Source organism: Lichenostomus cassidix, chromosome 9, assembly GCF_008360975.1.
Source record: "Lichenostomus cassidix isolate B80296 chromosome 9, HeHo_3.0, whole genome shotgun sequence".
Taxonomy (NCBI): domain Eukaryota; kingdom Metazoa; phylum Chordata; class Aves; order Passeriformes; family Meliphagidae; genus Lichenostomus; species Lichenostomus cassidix.
The window spans coordinates 225716-245369 of record NC_139490.1 but is presented as its reverse complement, the minus strand read 5'-3'; the positions used below and the strand labels follow the sequence as shown (position 1 = coordinate 245369).

The 19654-nt window shown below is 47.7% G+C and overlaps 2 protein-coding genes across 12 annotated transcripts in view; one reads left to right on the top strand and one right to left on the bottom strand.

The window, feature by feature from the left end:
* The window catches only part of LOC146432992 (uncharacterized), a 56434-nt gene extending 43384 nt beyond the window's left edge, over window positions 1-13050 (bottom strand). For 2 of the 11 annotated variants that reach the window (XR_014853959.1, XR_014853958.1), the window contains exon 1: window positions 12738-13047. Coding sequence is in view for 5 of the 11 variants with exons in the window: in XM_085068819.1 (XP_084924945.1) it covers window positions 12351-12449; window positions 12738-12956 (318 nt within the window). In the remaining 6 variants the exon portion in view is untranslated. Of the gene's footprint in view, window positions 1-3583; window positions 3790-4300; window positions 11640-11773; window positions 12450-12737 lie in introns of those variants that run through there. The other 9 variants (XR_014853961.1, XM_085068821.1, XM_085068819.1 and 6 more) reach the window with 9 other exon arrangements.
* Window positions 13051-13080: 30 nt separating this feature from the next.
* Window positions 13081-18421, top strand: PFN2 (profilin 2). The gene is made up of 3 exons (XM_085068824.1): window positions 13081-13341; window positions 14336-14528; window positions 16387-18421. The coding sequence occupies exons 1-3, from the start codon at window positions 13210-13212 to the stop codon at window positions 16482-16484; spliced, it is 423 nt and encodes a 140-aa protein (XP_084924950.1). The 5' UTR covers window positions 13081-13209; the 3' UTR covers window positions 16485-18421.
* The last annotated feature ends 1233 nt before the right edge of the window (window positions 18422-19654 follow it).

The following is a 19654-nucleotide window of genomic DNA, read 5'->3' as shown; positions in this document are numbered from 1 at the left end:
GGATCCTTAGTGGCAGTGGCTCGGGCAGATCCACGGGCAACCCTGGGCTGCTGGCTGGCGGGCTGCACCCACTCTCCCACCAGTGGGAAAGAGGAGAGACACAAGGTAAAAGCTTCATCTCTCCGCATAAGCCTGACTTGTGCAGTTACACTGCAGCAGATGGAAATCATCAGGGACAACAATCTCCCTGCTCCATGGCATAAGGCAGCTCCCCCTGGCACAGCGGGGGCAGGCACAGCAGTGAGAACAGCCCAGGGGGGAAGCTTATTTAGAACTGCCCTCTGATAGTGGTAAAAAGGATCCTCCACCCATCTGCCCTGCCCACTCTGGCTATGGCACTATCTCTAGGAGGCTTAGCAAAGCACCCACAGCCTGTTCCTAGTACAGACAGCCCACAGGCCACCCCAGGGAGTCTCAGGACTGTATGAGGAGCTTCATCAGGCACCAGGAGATGCTGGAAAGAATAGGATGCTTCTGTAGGGATGCACTTCCCCAGGAGATCTTTACTTTTGGACAAAGTTGTGTAGCTGAGATTGTAATACCACCCTGCCGTGGACAAGGACACCACAGGTTTGCGCTGGGTACAAGCAAGGACAGTTTCTAGTTCTCACTTTTTTATAATAATGATGGATTAATCCTGTTCTTGCTAATCTGCCAGGACAGAACAGCTGACATAAGACTCCTCCAAGCTGCAATTCGTGTTCCCAGCTGCAGGAGCCAGCAGTTGTTAAGCACACAGTTAACTCCCACACACCATTTCCTTCTTTTTTTTTAATAAACATATCTTTAGGCAAGTGCCTCCTGGTATTTTAAAAATTCATTTAAATCAATTTGAAATTAATAACAAGACAGCTAAATCCTTAGGGCCTGAAAGCTCCAATCTCTGTCGCTGTGGAAATGATGAGTCAGCTCCAGTGTGGCGGCCATGGAGTGGCTGAGGGATGCTCATGAGAGTTACACACACTGAATTAGGTCACTTGGTTTGCTATTCATGGAGCGGGGGCTGTCCCTGCCATTCTGAGGAGAGGTGCTGCACTCCAAGGGCACTGCCACAGCACTTCACTGCTGCTGCTGTGGCTCTGTCCTGTGTACCTATCTGGTGGGAGCACCATGATGGAGCCTCTCCAAGAGGAGGGAAAGGACAGTAGCTGCAGGACACAGCACACACAAAGTCCTGTCCCACTACCACAGTGCTGCATGGTGTCTCCTCCAGTTCCTACCCTGGTCACTAACCCATGCTCTGCTTGGGCCAGGAACAGGAACCAGCAATGCCCAGAGCCAGACATCTGGCTCCTGCCTCTGCCCCAACCATGGCCCACACCCAGGCCCAGCACCACTCGCTTCCCAAGGGAAGATGCTCCCTGGGTACTGGAGCAGATCCACCGTGCTCTGTCACTAATCACCTGGGTCTAATAGCGATGCCAGGTCCAACCTGCAGCTCCGATGGCTCCTGCAGCTCCCCATGGGGATTCAACTTGAGCTGCCGCTTTGTACACTTACACAGCATATGAAGAATAGCAGTTCCCACCTTGTATGCCCACAGCATGTGAGCCATGCCTGTGGGTTACCTGTGTGTCTGCAGGTCACCATGGTGCTGGGATGCCAGCACCCAGCAGGGCCAGCCTGGGCAGCAATGGGAGGCTGCATCTGTGTCTTGTGGGTGGGAAGAAATGCACTGCTCCACTCCCTGCACCTAGGGCCATGGGATGAGGCAGGCTGAGGAGCTCTCACAGCACTCTTGTGGAATGGCAGTTCCTGGTCTGCAGCAGGGGAGCAGGAGCAGGACCATCAGATGGACAGAAGCCCCTGTACCCCACAACATCCCTGTACTCAGTCCTCTACTTGCTGACCAGGTTTAGGCTCCCCACCAGATCCCTTCCAAGGAAGGGCATCAGGACCCCTGGCACCGAGGGCTATCATGAAAGGCACATGGTTTAACTCCTGCTCTACTGGCCGAGAGGAAGGGACAAAAGATTGTGTGCACCCCTCCTGGGCACAGCCAGGCTCTGCTGGAAACAGGAAGGCTGCCCATCAGCTGGCAGCTACCCTGAAACACAGGTCTGAATCACCACCAGCCTACAGAACTTATTTGAACACATTTGACAGCCAGCATGACCTCTGCCTCCCTTGTCCAGCTCCATTCTTGTATGGGAAGAAATGGCAAAGACGTCAACTTGGCACACCTTGACCCGGCAGCTGCTGAAACCCTCCACTTGTGCTTCTCAATTTCATTCCTGGGTGTGGTTTGCCTGATGCCAGTTATTCCTCCCCAGTGCCGTGGCATCAAGAGACTCGGACACAGAGAGGGTGTCCCCTTGGTGACAAGGGAACAGGCAGGGCTCAGCTGAGCTGCATGGTGGGGGCAGAACACAGAGAACTGCTTGCGCTCTCCCAGAAGCAGTTTCATTTCCCACACAAGCAGTGGCTCCAACTAACAATATGCTCTTTGGCTAGAGCTTGTAAAAGGAGCTTATCCACATTAAAAAAGAAAGAAAAATCTTCTGTCTAAAACTTGTTCTTTACTAACAAACAAGAGGTTTGGACTGAATCCATTTAAGAGAAAATTTTACAAGGGCCTTATGGTGAAATTATTCAGTAGAAAGAACTGAAAAGAGCCCAGGGCATTTGTGAGAGGCTTACCCCAAAAAGCAAGTGGTTGGTTTGTTTGTTTTCTAAGAAAATCAAACATTCTCTCTCTTTTGGTATTAACTGACAGAACAGTAAAGATTTAGCAGTAGCACTGCATTAGCCTCCTCTAAACACACTAAACAACTGCTCCCTTAGCTAGATCAGTTGCTGGAGCAATTGTTGGAGTCATCATTATCAGATCTGAAAGCAGAAAGGAATTCCTCACTAATGCCTTGAAGGACAAAGGATCTTTTCTGTGACAAGGTCCTGTATCTATACAGCGCCAGGTGCTGGGTCTGTAGTCCCAGTGTGCTGACACACATGTACCCACACAGCCTGCTGTTCCTTCGGGACAGGTAACACTTTGGTGGCAATAATGTTACTCTACAAATCACTTTTTTTTCACTTGCAACAAGTAAAACAGCCCATGTTCTACGGTCAAGGTAATCACAGCAACATGGAGCTAGCTCTTCTAGGCGGAAACACAACAGCTGCTCAGCATCAGCATCACTATGTAGGATTCAGATGCTCTGCTGTATTTGGGATATATTGCAATAGCAGGCAGGTAATACTGCTGTGTGGTCTATGAAAAATGGCACAGAAAGCAATACAAGGAAAATGTTGTAATTATTAAAATGGGTTCATTTTGATACCAGCAGAACAAAAGTCTGTCTGAGTAAACCAGTTTTTAGCTTGTTGTCTTTACAAATGGCCCTTAAGGAATAACATTTCTGCTGTTCTCCTGTGCCTCTGCCCTGAATTTGGCAATATTCACATGGGAGCAGGCAAAACCAGCCAGAGGTACCGGGACCCTTGGGAGGCCAGTGGACACCGAATTCACCAGCTCCTATTTCACACTACCCAAGAAAACCCAAAGGGCACCCCGTCAGCAAGTGTCTGAAGTCTGATGAGATGATTGCTACAACTCTGCCACTCACTACGCAGCCAGACACACCTCATTTGGCCAGGAAAAGAGGAAAAGCAGCCACGTTCTTCTGCTAAGGAGAGGAAGCCCTGATCCAGTGACCTTTGCCAGCTGAGAGCTGGTTCTCTGCAAAAGGCTAGGTTGGAAGTTACCCACAGCACAGGCTTTCCATACTCCTGGCAGGTTGTCTCATGCCAGCCATTCTGGAACTAGGTCAAGCACAAGTGTTCTATGACCTGGGAAGATAAAGAGAAGAGCCATCAGAGGCTGCACGACCAGGATGACTTGAGTCCAATTCCTGCTCCAGCAAATGTCTTCTTCCTCTCAACAGCTTTCAGAAGGGTCAGATCACTTCAGGGACTTGGAGCTCCAGCATTCCTGACCTCCTGCTGCCTGACCTCCCAAGTGCCTGTGTTTCTGAAACTACAGTCTCCAGAGATCCAGAAAAAGATCTTCTGAACACTCTGGGAAGCACATCTGTCCCTATTCCTGCAGGGCAGCCCTGTGCCCACGTCTTGCCTAAGCTGCTTGTATTCAAGGAGTGGTTTTGTTTCTGCCAGAATGGCACAACGTGACAAAATGACTACCTGCTCACCTATTAATATTCAGCTGTGATAGAGACAAAACATTTTGGCTTACACCCTCATTTGCTCACTGAAGAGAAAGCAAAATGAACCAAAATGGTTGAACATTTTTAAAATTAATAACTATTAAATAAATAACTAGTGCAGCATTCCAGGGAAGCTCTGCTTCCCTGGAATGCTGCACTAGTGACAGACCTAGTGCAATGGCAAATGACAGAATAGGTCTGTAAAGCTTGGGTGTGAGATTTCAAAAGACCTTCCTCCACTATCCCAGACCGAGCACAACAGGCATTCCTGAGGCAAATAACATTTATTTAAAAGAATAAGCAAAGCTTTCTTTATCTATCAAAAGGCAGGTAAGAAGAGAACGCAATAAAAATTTCTGTGCAATCTCTGTAGGTCATGTCTAAGGGCACCCTACAAATTATCCCTGCCCTGCTGAGGCCTTCTGGGCACCCCACCCGTCCCTATCCTCCTGCTGGTCAGCACAAAGCCTCTGAAGAAGACTGAAATTCAAGGTCAGATTTTCTAGTGAAGCAACAAGACAATATTCAGTGCTTTAATGGCAAAATCTGTTATGAGTGTCACCATTTCAGTTCCCAACTTCAGTATCTCTTCTTACGACTACTTCAATGCTTGCATTAGAGTTTTGACTGAACCAGTCTTGCTGATTAGACCACGGGCACCCAAGAACAAAACTAAATCTACTTCCAGTTACTTCCATGGAAGGAGGAGACAGTCTGAAATTTCTGATATGTGTGTGTGGCTTGTGAGACACGGTGCTTGCTAAATGAAAAGTATCTACCTTTTCAAAGCTCATTTTTATTTGTTTCTATTTGTTCAGTATTTTCAAGGGTAACACATGGTGTAAAAATGAAGTGACATAACAGATGATTCTGAAATGTTAGCTGTGGTAGCACAAAGTGAAAATACAAATGTACTGTTGCATGAGCACAGCAAACAGAAAGGCTGGTCATTCTCACTGCATCCTGAAATATAACCAGGTACTTTGCTCAGAAATGGCATTATCTTTATTCAGCACAGCCTAGGCATTAGCTTAAATATGCAGCACATTTCCAGTATATCTAACTAACAGCAACTTCTGCCATGAACCTGAGAGTACATTAAAGGGTATTCGTGATTATAATGCATGTACTAGATCAAGGAGATTCTGCTGCAATATTTTAATTTCATTTAGATTAAATTTCAATTATAATTTATATCACTGTGCTAAGAAAAAGGGAAAGAGGTGCTGCAAGTGTAGCAGCAGGCATGCATATCTTCATGTATTTTTCTCTATTTTTAACTTGTGATTAAACATAATAGACTTCCAAGTGCAAGTAGATTGAAGCTCCATCTAGTGCCAGGGGCCGGGAAGTTACTGAGAGATTTTCATTCCAGAAACAGTGAACATACTCAGAAAACTATGCAGGAGAAGCAGCCAGCCTGGCATCCCAGAGATGTCTCATACTGGTGAGAACACCGCGAAATTGCTCTGACAGTGTATGAAGGCTTCATTTTAAAGCTGCAGTATCTTAGGCCAAGCAGAGACCATGGCACTGCCTGGACAGGGGCACAGCACCCAAAACATGTGCCCACCACAGTGAGAGGGTTCCCTACACATGCCTGGGACCTCGCTCCCCAACATGCTCCATCACCAACACATTCTGCAGGGCTCCTCTCTGTGGATCCAGGGAACTGGGATGCTCCTGGTGCATCCCAACTCACCCTGCTAACCTCTATTCAAAACCAGGCCATCGATGGTTCTGAAATGCCTTTGCCACATAGCTTGAGCACTTGCCAGCAAGTCACCACTATCTCCTCCGCAAACACCTACTAATGGTAGCACAGAAAATGGGTGTCTATTACCATCATACAAAATAGCCTAGCTGGTGCTAATGTTCCCTTCCTTTCTTTTTCTGCATTTTTTTTTTGCAATGGCAACTGCTAGAACTGCACCTGTTTCTAGCTCCGTAACAAAGCCATGCTGCATGTCACAACTCCTGTAAGCACACCATTCTAACCGAAAACAAGGAGGAGGTTCGTGTAGCAGAGGACAGTTGTTCAGATTGTTCAGTCAAAGCAGTAACATGTTGAAATTTTTTTTTACATGTGGAAGTCATGTATTTCCATTTAAGAAAAATGGTCCTAATTGTGCATTTTACATTTGAGTTTCAAAGAAAAGTGAAATGGGAGGAATCCTTTCACTGTCCTAGTTAAATGTAACCCACCCAAGTCACAAAGCTTTAAAAAGCACTATGCCAACTGGACACAGAATACAACAAACTGTAGTAGATCCATCTGTCCCATGTTTGTGTTCTCATAACCTGAGCACATACTGGGAACTCCACCATTCAAAACACGTGGGACCAAACCGCACACATGAGCAGCTGTAGGCACTCCAGGTACCAACTGATGATGTGGTGCAAGCACCACTGATGCATGAGGATGTCAGCAATACAGACAAATGAGGATGGAGAGTTACACAGCAGATGACAGGACTCTTCTTCATAGTACCATCACTGTGACTCTGCTCCCAGCTGTGTAAAGGCCAATAGCAAAAACCCAGCGTCAGCTCCAAAACAGCACCCTGCTGAATACACCTTTTCTAAGATTACATAGACAACTTTGAGCAGAACAATTTTCACATACTTTGTTCTTTGAAACTGTGATATGTATTTGAGTGGACGCAATTGAGAGAAAAGCACTACAGCTATGGCAGAAATAATTCTCTCCATGATGAAACTAAATAGTACTTCAAATACCAAAATTCACACCAAAACATTCTAAATATTGAATATACACTGGCTCTTTTCTGACAACCTGACAGCAGGCAAGCTGACTGCTGCTTATAGCTAGGATCAAGTCTTTTGTGGCTAAAGAAAAATTTGACACATTATAAGGTTAGAACTGTATCCTTTTGATGGGAAAATAGGGCTTTTTAGACTTCAGAATTTTTATTAAATGCTTTTGCAGATGGTGAATGTTTTGGGTAGAAATTGTGTATCACAGATAAATTTATGTATCTGTGATTAAAAAATCCTTTGGATTTCTAACAAGTAAGCATTAACAGCAAAATAATTCGTGATCAGAGGTGGAAATAGAACCCAGACCAACATATTTACAGATCTTACCAGTGAAAGCAAGTAGAGTGAAGACAATAACGCCCTGAACAAAGCTCCAGAGCTCCCTGGCTGAACCATGTGGATGACTGAACTGCAGCAGAAAGCAGTGCAGAAACAATCACCTACAGAAAGTATGAGCTAGAAAAACAGGATGGTCTGTCAGGCCTGTCACCAAGACACAGCCGGGAGAACACTGCTGCCCAGGATGGAGTCCCGCAGGAGAAAGTCCCCATGTTCCTGCCATGCACTACAACACAACAGTAGGAAAAGTCTGGATTTTCTTCTTAATGCATGCTAGCACAGTGAAAAAATGCAGATCAGCTATTAAAAAGCTAAATTTGTTCTACCAGTCAACTGTGACAGAGAAAAAAACCAAGCAGATGAAGCCTGCGGAAAGCTAACTGTTTTCTTTCATCACCTATCACTCCTCATTGCGGTCAGTGAAGTGTGCACAGGGGTCACAGGTTCAGACTTTACACCACAGTAAGATTGTTAACTGTCCCTGTTAAGCCATACTGCACAAATATCCATAAAAAATGACTGTGTTAAGAGCCTGTGCTTGCTGTGCTTAATTTTCCACCTTTCTGCTTTCTCTCCCTCTAAATTTGTGCTTCTCCAACCCTCTTACTGCATTTCTCAGCCTTAGTTTTGGCTTTTAAGATTAACTTCCACTCAACCACAGCCAGTTGCCAGAGGCATGTGATGAGTCACCATAAGTTTGGGCAAAACAACATAAAGACCTTGGATTGAGTATGTTCTCACCTTCCTTATACTATGTCAAGCTTTCTCCAACTTAATGAATTTCACAGTTTCATACACTTGTTTCATAACTGAAAAGTTAACAGTTACCTATTTGGGTCCTGTTTTGCTTGACTTAAAGCAAAACAAAACACTGCAGGATCTAAGCACACTCAGGAGTCCAACTGCTTGGTAACTGTGAGGCATAGAAAGCTGTGTCATTTGGGCCTAATTCTGTATTTGTTACTCCTAGGGGGACTCTCATCAAAGACACCATTAGGAACCAGAATCTACCCCTCCAAGTAAGAATTTACATACAATGTACTTCAATTTCTAAGATTAAGGTTTATTTTCTGTTGACCACCAGCGAGATCAAGAATTCACCTTAAAAATCCTAAAGCTGAGCAAAGTTCCATTACTTTAGAAACCCTTTTTAGTGCTTTGGCCAGTCTATAGACTACATCCACAAAGAACTGTCCTTCCTCCTATTTTAAGTACTTCTGGAAGCCACTGAAATGGAAGCAATTTCATATTCTTATCTGACATAGCCATATCCATACCTGCATCTGATTCTCAGAGTCCCATTTTAGGTTTGTTCTGTTGAACTTGATGGTTAAATAAAGAATAAGCAAGGGAAACTCCTCAGAACTGGTCACATAACTGAGCAGTAGGAAATCAAAGGTTTTGCTGAGCTATTTTATTGGTAAAACCATACCAGGCCAAAATCCTCAAAGGAGATAAAACTCTCATCAGGGAGAGCAAACATGGAGTGAAACCATTGTTCCAAACTTTGCAAGATACACCAGAAAAGCATCTTTTTTTCAGAACTTTTTGGAAGGTTTAAGCAACATTGTACAAGGCTCTCTGCGGTGCAGCCATATTATGCTGGCACGGGACAGGACCTTCTTCATGCACAGGTGTAGTAGATGTGCAATAAAACTCTGCACTGTGGTCTTAATGATTGCTGCATTTTGAGTTACCATATTTTTTTAACCTAGCTTCAAGTTTTCCACACATCAATATGTCATTTTCATAATTTGTTTCTAGCTAACACTCATCCCCATCTCTGGTGGCTTCTTGGGGTTTCAGCCAAGTCCCTTGGGTAGCCGTGGAAGGACACTGCCCAGCCCAGCCCTTGCCAGGTTGACACAGACTGCTCCCAGCTGTCACCAGAAGAAGTGAATCTGCTGACTTGTAGCACTCGTAAATTGGTGTTTCCTTTTGCACTTCCGAAAGCACTTGTGGTGAATGGACAGATGGCCGCAGGAGCCCAGCAGGAACCCAGTATGGTCAGGAAGCGAAGTCACCAGAGCAGCACCCACATGGGCACCAGCTACCGGAACTGAGCGCCGCAGCCCAGGAGACCTGCCTCTGTGAAGGCTATCTCTACAGAGGAGCCCAGCTGCATTCTGCTGGTGGTTGACTTCCCTCCTGTCTGTACATTAATGCTGGTTATAGTAATCTCCAAATGGTGAAAAACAATTTGGTGGAAAACAATTGTAACCTTTGACATCATAACGGCTGGACTAAATAATCTCAGAGATCTTTCCCACCCTAAACAATCCTATTGTAAGAAGTCCTGCCTTTGGCTGTCTCATCATTTTGAGCACAGCAGCAGTTCTGGTAGTTACAAGGCCTGACTGAAAACCCCTAGTTACATTACTAACAAAACACAACCCTCCTTCAAGTCCTTGGCCAATTTCAATTTTTCTCTTAACAATATAAAAGCAGTCAAGTTTCTCACAAAGCTGTAAGTAGTGAGTATGCTCTGGTTAAGCACAGCCAGTACGTTAAAATTCTTCCAAATGGTTATTTTTCTTAGATGTGATCCAACATCAATTTTAGACAAAGTTCTGAACTGAAGCAAAAGACCAGTAATTGTTACAAGCTGCATAAAATCCTACCAGACTGTGGCTTTAGTGTGAAATTAAATTCCAGAAGGAACCATGTGAAATGTAGGAAGAGAATAAAATGCAAGAAATCAGAATTTCACAACTATTTACCATATGGCTATAGCTTACAATCAGCCCATTTCATATGTCAGTCTAGGCACTGATGTTAAAATGACCACTACATCTATCAAATTTAACAAGTATATTTTTGTACATATATAAACATTTCACTTCAGAAATGTCTCAGATTCCAATTAAGTTTCATAATAAAAGAACCCAAACAACCCTGGAGGTCCCTGCTCTTATGATCTTTAACATACAGAGCACACCCTCATTTTCTCAAATCCAAGTCTCAAAGATGCTGCTGCAGTAGTGTCTACACAAACAGTATTATAATGACTGGATAACATAGCACACAACCAAATGAGGCACCTAAGAGTGAAAATAAAATTAAAGTATTATGATTTTCAGAAACACCACTGGTGACTACTGATTCTGCAAGATATACAAGCTACCTGGTAGCTTCCTAACATTAAATAGCAACAACCCCATTTAGACTTCACTTTCTAAATAGATTACTAGCGTTACTTCACAAATAACATGACTAGAAATTGAGCTACCAAGCAGGTGCCAAATCCTCTACTGTGATCCAAACATGTATGTTCAGGAGATCCCAGACTTCCACGCAGTTATTACCAATTTAAATCATTAAAAGCAGACGTCTGTATTCCCTGTATCACTAACATAATCTGCACACCAAAACAGCCCTCACACCACTGATCACCTGGTCTGTGCAGCTATCACAAAAGGTGAGGCAGCAGCAGTATTACCCAACCTGCTCCACACAGGCAAAACACTTTTCAAAGAGGCAAAGCACTGAACCGCCAGACATCAACCTAGCGTGGCTCTGCATTCTCAGAAAGCAGCAGCTTCTCCCCGCACCCTGGCCCAGCTCCGGGCTGACAGTGACCACGGGGCCTCCGCCTCGCAGGAAGCAGGACTAGATGCAGGGCTGCAAGGGCCTAGGAAGGCACAGCTGCTCCTTGGGCAGAAGGGATGGACAAATGTGTAGGAGGGTGGGCGCACAAAAGGAGGTAAGATCTCTCTAGGCAAGACGGGCATAGCCTTTGGATAAAGTCCTGGAAACCCACAGGTTCTTGTGTGAGGTACCTGCATGCTTCTACAAGCAGCCTGCCAGCAAGTCCAAGAGAAGCCCACCTCTCATTAATCGAAGGATAATGATGCTAGCATAGCAAATAAGCAGCGCCAAAATCCCCAAGACCTGCCCCTGGGTTGTGAGCTGTCTGTCTCTATATTCATTAAATCCACTTATTAAAGTAACACAATTTAGAATTCTTTTTGCAACTTGAAGAAAATCAACAAAAAATCAAACACATTTGGGTTGAACTCTAAAACGAATGGGCCCATCATCCTCCCATTCATTTCAGATTGATGCATTCCATTTTGCACCAGCAAGAATGTTTAACTGGGACCTCCTACAGGCCAGCATTAAATAAAGAAGTGATCCTCCATGGCACCTGCAGACAGAACAGAACCTTTTCTTCTTCCCATGGAAGGAACCTGCAGAGGCTGGATGATGAAGGCAAGCCAAACTTCACAGAAATCTTTAGCTATTTTAAAAGCTGAAAGCAACTTTAAAGACTGTAACTCACCGGTAGATACAGTGACATGATAATGTTTCTGGGATATATGGATGATGCTGTCCAAATTCAGCGGGGTAAAGGCACTGTGAAAATAAAATAGAGAAAGAAAACCTTATGGAATTAAGCTAAAAGATGCAAATGAGCTTTTTTCCAAGTACCTAGTTATCCAAACAATTAGTACTAAACAACACTCAATCCCATGACAAAGGAACTAGATTGTTAAAGGGCTAAGAAACCTTGAAGTGCGGTGTAGAGGTATCCGTTATAAATAACTGGGGATTTAAGGTAAAGGAAAAGAATGACAAAGGAAAAGGTAAAGGAAAGGTTAGGAAAAGGCAGATTCATTTATTGTATACTATGCCTTGGCATATTCAGGTATGAGATCTAACTTCTTGAATTATAGCCACAAAGCTATTGACACAGACAGCCACACCACATCCCACCAATCTCCACTGCCCCAAGAATCACAACGGTCACCCATTAAAGCAAACCCACCCTGCTCAAAAGCAAGATGATCCCTCCACCCATTTCAATGTTAAGGAAAACAGAGCAATTTCCTCAAAACACGCCCTTAAAGCTGCTGGTGAACACTCCCGCGACTCAGGACAGCCTTGGAAGAGCCAAGCCATCCTGCCCAGGGCCCAGTATCAGTGTAGCAAACCACCGGCAACAGCCTCGGGTGTTGTAAAGAAATGCAGAACTAAAGTATCGCAATAGAGACTACGTGGAACCTGGAACAGTAAAACCAAAGATCCCCAGTTACAACCCCTTGCAGAAATAAAATGTAACAGATGCTAGTGTGTGAGACAGGGACCCATCGGTGATGTCTGGGAGCTCTGCACCGGCGGGACCTGGTTGGAGGGCACGGGCGAGGCAGGCAGGAGGTCACCCTTCTCCGAGGGGCGCAAAGACGTGATTATAGACGGAATACAAATGCAGCGACTCACAGGGGCCGTAACGGCACAGCGGAGCGGGGGCAAGGGAAGGATGGGGCGCCGGACCCTGGGTGTATTTCCAGAAGCGGGCACCGCTCTGCCCCAGCGGCACAGCCGTGACCCCTCCGGGCTCCCCCGGGGACCGCCCTCGCGGAAGGCAGGGCAGCGCCGTTACCTGAGCCCCGGGAGCCACGTCCGGCCGGCCCAGGTCGGGCCGGGCGGGGAGGCGCTGCTACCGGTACTCACCGATCCCGGCTGCTCCCGGCCTCCGGTGGGGGCATCGGGACGGCCGCAGGGATGTCCGGCCCCGCCGCGCCTCTGCCCCGTGCGGTCCGAGTCGGGCGCGGGGAGGGTCCCGCACCGCCCGCTCTGCAATTCCACCGGGCCGGGCCGGGCTGGGCCGGCCTCCCGCAGCAGTCCCGGGACCCGCGGCACCGACCTCCAACAGCCAAACGACCCGGGCATCGAGCACGGGGCATAGGTCCCTGTCCCTGTCCCGGCCCCGGCCCCGCCCCGGCCCTGCTCCCCCCGGCTGCGGGGGCGGTACCGGCCGCGCCCCTCCTCCCCCCGCCCCCGGCGCGGCAGCGCAGGGCTGGGCTGGGCCGCGCCGCCGCCGCAGCGCTCGGTCCGCTCCGCCGCCGCACCGCCGGGACCGTCGCCCGCCCCGCGTCCCCGGCCCGCCCGCTCCCCGCTCGCCCTCGCCCGCCGCCCCGCGATCATGGCCGGCTGGCAGAGCTACGTGGACAACCTGATGTGCGATGGCTGCTGCCAGGAGGCCGCCATTGTGGGCTACTGCGACGCCAAGTACGTCTGGGCAGCCACGGCCGGCGGCATATTCCAGAGCATCACGGTGAGCGGGGCCGGAGGGACCGCGGCAGGGAGCGGGGGTGACGGGCCGCGGCCAGGGGACAGGGGCACCTTGCGGGCGGGGGGCGCGGGCCTGTTCGCCCGCGCCGCCTTTTTGTGCGCTTCGGGAGCGGCGCGGGGCCGGTCCCGCGGGCGGGGGCGGCGGCCGGCTCGGGGCGGGGGGCGCGGGCGGCGGACGCGGGTGCGGGAGGCGCGGGCGGAGAAGAAGGCGGCGGAGGAAGGTGGCTCGAACGCCGCCGCGCCGCCGGCTCCATGTTTTCTCCGCCAAGATGGCGCTCTGCCATTGATGCTCCCCCGCCCTGCCCGCCCGCGCCCCCGGCCCGCCCGGCTCCGCGGCCCCGCCGCCCGAAGATAAGGACTCTGCGGGGCCGCCGGCGCGGCTCTCCCGGCCCCACGCGGCCCCGCCCAGGCGCGGCGGGCCCCGTCCCGATCCCGGCCGAGGCAGAGCGGGCCGCCTGGGCCGCGGTCGGGGGGCCGGGCCCGTCGTGACGCTGCACTTTGCGGCCGCCGCGGCGCGGCCGGGCCCGCGCCGCCCCCCCCATCCCCCGAACCCCCCCGAACCCCCGGGCCCGGGGCCTTGCCGAGGGGGAGGTGGAGCTGGAGGGGCCGCGGCGGCGGGAGCAGCCTGGGCCCCGCGGGGTGGGCCAGAGCCGGGCTGATGCCGCGGGTGCGGGCAGGCCCCGGGCTGATCTCCCGGGACAGGTGCGGACGGAGCCCGCGCCAGCCCGCGGTCAGTCTCCGACAAACGCCCTGCGCCGTTTAACGGGCTCGGGCCCGGAATCACCGAGGCAGAGGCTCCCCCGCGCGCAGGAACCGCGGAGCAGCGCAGACTGCGCCTAACAAAGCCCTGTGTTCTGGAGCACTTCCTGCGGGGAAATCACGGCCTTGGCCTCTCCACACGAGACAGGATCGGTTCTAAATAGAAATTGCAGCAATAAAACCCTACCGTGCTAACTGTGAGCTCTTTCCTTTGACAGCCAGGGGAAATAGATATGATTGTAGGAAAAGACCGAGAGGGTTTCTTTACCAATGGTCTGACCCTTGGTGCAAAGAAGTGCTCTGTGATCAGAGATAGCCTGTATGTCGATGGTGACTGCACAATGGACATCAGGACAAAGAGTCAAGGTGGTGAGCCGACGTATAATGTTGCTGTAGGCAGAGCTGGACGAGGTAAGCACCCTTTTCTCTACCTTCAGATTGCTAAATTAGGAATGTGACCCTAAGCATAGACTCCAGCTATTGAGAAAACCAGATTCCCATATTTAACGGCTAATTTTGGGAAGTGGTGCATGACGGTGGATGGCAGTGCTCTAGCTGAGTTGTGCCTGGGAATTACACTCATCCCTGTTCCCACCTGCATCCCAGCACCAGGCTGTGCAATGGTTAACAAGTTCCTGACAAGCAAGAAAATACAGGCTGCAGTTCCAAGTAGGCTTAGCTGGTATTCCATCACTTGGTACCTGAAGCTCAGGAGGAGTCTGTTAATGACAGGCAGTGACTGCATCTTTCTCATTGTAAACTATTTGATGGAAAGTTTATTCTGCAAAGATGTGAATCCCTTGACGAGCTGCTCCTACCTAAAAAGTTCTACACCGTCTCTCCTTGCACTTCCTATTGAGCTTGCTGAAGTCTGTCCAGGCAAAAAAAGCCCATCCAGTTTGGTATCACCAAGAAGTGTGCTTCATGTTCACACACATGCTCCTTGTGCTTCTCGTTTAACTTCCAGTAAAACCTAATATGGGGCAGCCACTCAGCTGGGATATAAAATACTGGTTGGGAGTGGTGTGCCTTATGTTAGGAACACCTGGGCTAGCATTTTTGTTCTGGTTGTGGAACAGGTTCGTGAGTGACAAGAGTTTTGCTTACTGGTGTAAAACCAAAGGCAGAGCAGGTGTCTGTAGGCTAAAGCCCAGGGCAGGGATGCAGGAAGAGGGTTGGCAGCGCTGAAGTGGAACATGCAGAGTTCTGACTTGTGAAATGCCAGTGAGAACTGTCTTAAGTTTTTGTGAGCAAATTGCTATGGAGACAGTCATTAAGGTTGGAAAAGCCCTTCAAGATCATAGAGTCCAACTGTTCTCCCAGTGCTGCCAATGCCACCACTGACCCATATCCTCAAGTGCCACAACGACTTGGCTTTTAAATTCCTCCAGAGATGGGGGACTCGACCACTGCTCAGGGCAGCCTGTGCCAGGGCTGGGGAACCTTTTGGTAAAGCAATTTTCCTAATATCCAACCTAAACCTTCCCTGATGCAAGCTGAGGCCCCGGTGTATGATCACTTGTAGGTAGACTGGCTGCAGCATTTTCAGCTTGGCAAACAGTCCCTGTCCTGTCGCAGCTCAGTGCTCACTGCGTCCCTGTCCCTGCAGGGGACATCTGATGGCAGCTCACAGTGGCCTTTGCTGGTGAGGAGCCTCCAGTTTTCCTTTCACCAGGCAATGTGGGACACCTTGCTGGAACTGGGGGAATGGGAAGAGAGTCAGCATGACAATTGTTCCTGCATTTTGTCTTACATAAAAAGTGTGGTTTGTAGTTATGTTACTGCATGGAAAGTCTCAGCCCAACTCACCCTTTGGGGGTTTTTTACCAGCAACGGGGCAGTTACTCTGGTTCCTATACCAGCAGTGACTGCTACAGCACAAAACACAGGAATTTTCTTTTGTAACTCTCCAGTCAACTTGTGCACACACTGCACCTCTGCCTCCACAGGTGTTTAAACTGCAGCCAGGATTTCCTTGATGGGTGATGACTGATGGTGAGAGGCTGTAATACTGTAATACTTTTTTGATAGCTGGTAGCATTTTTCTTGGCAGTGAACTCTTACAACTTACATAGTTACATAAAATCCCTGAGGATAGCTTGTGCCTTCTCCCAGCCCTGTCTACATCTGTTTTAATAAAACTGTTAAACTAGCTTAGTACCCAAATACTAAATCTTGAATTTGAGGGTGTTTATTGCACTGCCTAAAACTTGCATTATTTCCATGTCTAACACACTCTTTTAAAAACTTTTTTTCTTTTCTCTTTCAGTCTTGGTCTTTGTAATGGGCAAAGAAGGGGTCCATGGAGGCGGATTGAATAAGAAGGCATACTCAATGGCAAAATACTTGAGAGACTCTGGGTTCTAGTTGTTAGGCAGACTGTTAAGTATTAGGGGAAGATTGCTATTAAACTTTCCTGGCGGTGAGCTTTAAACCTTACATTCTGGAAACTTTACTAGCAATGCAGGGTGATGGGGTATGAACCTGTGTCTCCTTTGTATCCCTTTGTTGGTGGGGAAAGGTGTTTTTTTTTTTCCCTTTAATTCGTTTCATTTCTGTTTTGTTTCCTTGTGTACTCCAGCATTGGTTATAGTCATGGGAAAAGAAGGTGTCCATGGAGGGACACTCAGCAAGAAAGCATATGAACTGGCTTTATACCTGAGGAGGTCTGATGTCTGAGCAGCCTCTCCCCATCCCACCTAGCAGCTGTCTGCACCACCACCTGCTTGTGCTCAGTCCTACCAGACTGTAGATGGTAGTTTGTGTTTTTTTATTTACCCATTTCCTACTGTCATAACTCCAGTTCCTCCTTGTTCATCTCTGTAACCACTGTAGGTAGCCGAGCCTGTCTGGCACCACCACGATGATATGCATGATAACTTGAAACTTGGGAGGGGAACATGCCAAGTGTAGGCTCTGCTTTGTCTTAGCAGTTAGTGTGATATTGACAACTAAACCAACTGAGATACTAAACAAGGTGCCGATTGTACAATCTGATTTGATCAATGCCTCTTCAGCACTTTGAGCGAGTCACAGCTCACTAGTCTTCCTTTCACAGAGCATGGTTGGGAGGAAAAAAGTGCATGCATATCTTCACTTCTATCCCTCTCTTTCTGTTTTTTAAACCCATGTGTTTGCTTACACCCATTTTTATAGTGCCTGGTTTGTTTAACCAATTTGCCACTCAAAAGCTATTAATGTCACACTAGTTTTGTCAGTGCACTTCAGTGTAGGCTTAAGTATTTTTCTTCATGATGTCTGAAGGTTGTACTGCTTAACAAGTGCAATCACAAAACTATGAAAGGGTACAGATGCACTTCCTCCCATTACCTTAAACCACCATCCTAGGGACTCCCCAGACATTCCATCTTTGCAATAGCTCAGGCACTTTTTTTTTTTTTTTTTTGTTTTGCCAGCTCCTGTTCTGTAATTGACTTGTGCAAGGTTGCCACTGTGGCCGTTAGCTAGCCTGGCATAACCAGCTGGAGTGTGTCTGGTTTCAGTTTCTCATAGGACCAATTTTAATTTGCAGCTTGAGGGTCGGGGGGTGGGGGGTGTTGTTTTTGTTTTTTAATATGGAACTGCAATGTCATTGTGGAAAACTGCCACCTTCAACTACCCTGGGAGCTCTGACTGGCTTCAGTCTTTCTGCCAGATCACTCAGTGGTGCAGAGTTTGGCTGCTCTGAAGCCACTGTTTGGATGAAGGTCAGTAGTTTGTAAGCTAAACTGTCAAAATACCATTTCAAATTTAAAAATCTTCATTTGGCCTGTCGCACCCTTGCTGCAGAAATGATGGAGTGAGCTGCCTTGTGCACGAGTCATCTAAAATGTCTGTAACCAAACTCAGTTCAGGCATGGTTCTGACCTGTGTGTCCATTGCAAGAATTGCAGAACTCTGTATACTAAAGAATAAACGGGAGATGGTAGTGGTTGGAATAACTGACTTGGCTGTCTTGTGATGAATTTCTTAATATGTATTCTGTGCCATACTATTGTTAAAAAAAAAAAAAAAAAAGAACTGTTGCTATTGTGAGATGGATTTTAACTGACTCCGAGGGTTTCTTTTGACTGGCACTACCTTAGGGACATTCTAGTATTTGCTTCTGTTGTTGGGCCTTGTGGATAATGTACAGATTTAAACAAATTCTTGTTGCTGATTTGTCCATTTCTTTCCCTGCACTTTGTTACATCTGGGATACAGTCTAACTCATCTGATTTAATATGCATTTCAAAAAATGCCATAACTATTAAAAACACCTTGTTTACAGACAGATGAAATAAATTTATTCCAACCAAACAAAACCAGACTGTTAGTAGTTTTTCCCCCTCCACGCGCAGGAATCCTTTGAGGCCCTTCAGTGCATGGCTGGCCACACTAACAGGGGGTCTTAAGTGCAATTTTAAGTTTTACAGGGCAGCAGTAGTATGATAATATGACCAGTAAAAAGTCAGGCAGTCTTTGGGGTAGATCTTAAATTAGGAAATGATTTCTCATCTCTTAACTCTCCTCACCATTTATCCAGTTCTTTGGTGAGGGGTTCCCCTACCGTCTGAATGCCTAGTGTACCATCCCTGAAACAAGCTGAAGGAGACTTTGTGTAGGACCTGGCAAAGGAGTCTAGTGGCCTGCACAGGTCAGCACACCCAGGGAGGGGGCAGATAAGTCTCCATTACCTTAAAGGATTGCTCCTATATTTGTTACTTCTGCTACCTGAGAACTAAAAACATGGGCCCAGTGGGATGTGACGGTGAACCCTGGAGCTTGTGGGATGGGAGGACAGCCAAGCCCAGATCAGGGGGAGGTGAATGTAGAAAGGCTCTGCCTTCCTGGGCCCTCCAGCCAGTCAGATGCTTCTGGACATGACCTGGAAATGCCTTTGTTGTCCCATCTTCCTTCCACACCTTCATCATCAGTGTCAGCTGCACCTGCTCTTCTGCTTGGCACTAGATCTGGGTCTAACTAAAACCTTCCTATATATAGTATTTTATATTCTCCCACTGCCAAGTGGCTCTGTCTGAACTGGATCTCCCAAGTGCCAAAGTTAGAACAACCAACACACCCAGTGCACAGAGCAAATTCTTGTTCAGCAGTAACTGGTACAGACAATGCAAATCTGCTTTCCCCACAAAACACATGTGAACCTGTGCTCAACGTCTGAACACAATTTAAAGCTGCACTCACCTGATTGCAGAACTCTTTCTCCTGGTTGGGAGGATGAGGGGTGACGGCACATCCCCAAAGTGGCTTCTGTGGTAATGCCAGAGTAGCTGGAATTTACTATGGCAGCACCTCAAGAGACAGAGCAACTCCTGGCAGCACACATCAGGTACACAAGTGTTCCTTAGTGTGACATTGTTCCTTTCTCACCAATTCCCCTTTCCTAAGCAGGTGTTTGTATGTCACCTATAAACTTCTACTTGGTTAAGAATCAGACCTTCAAATTACTTTTTCAAATGCCTTTGTGAATTTTCCTAGCGTAACTGTGTCTGCACCTAACTGCAGCCATTAGAACTGCCTAAGAGCATATTACAAAG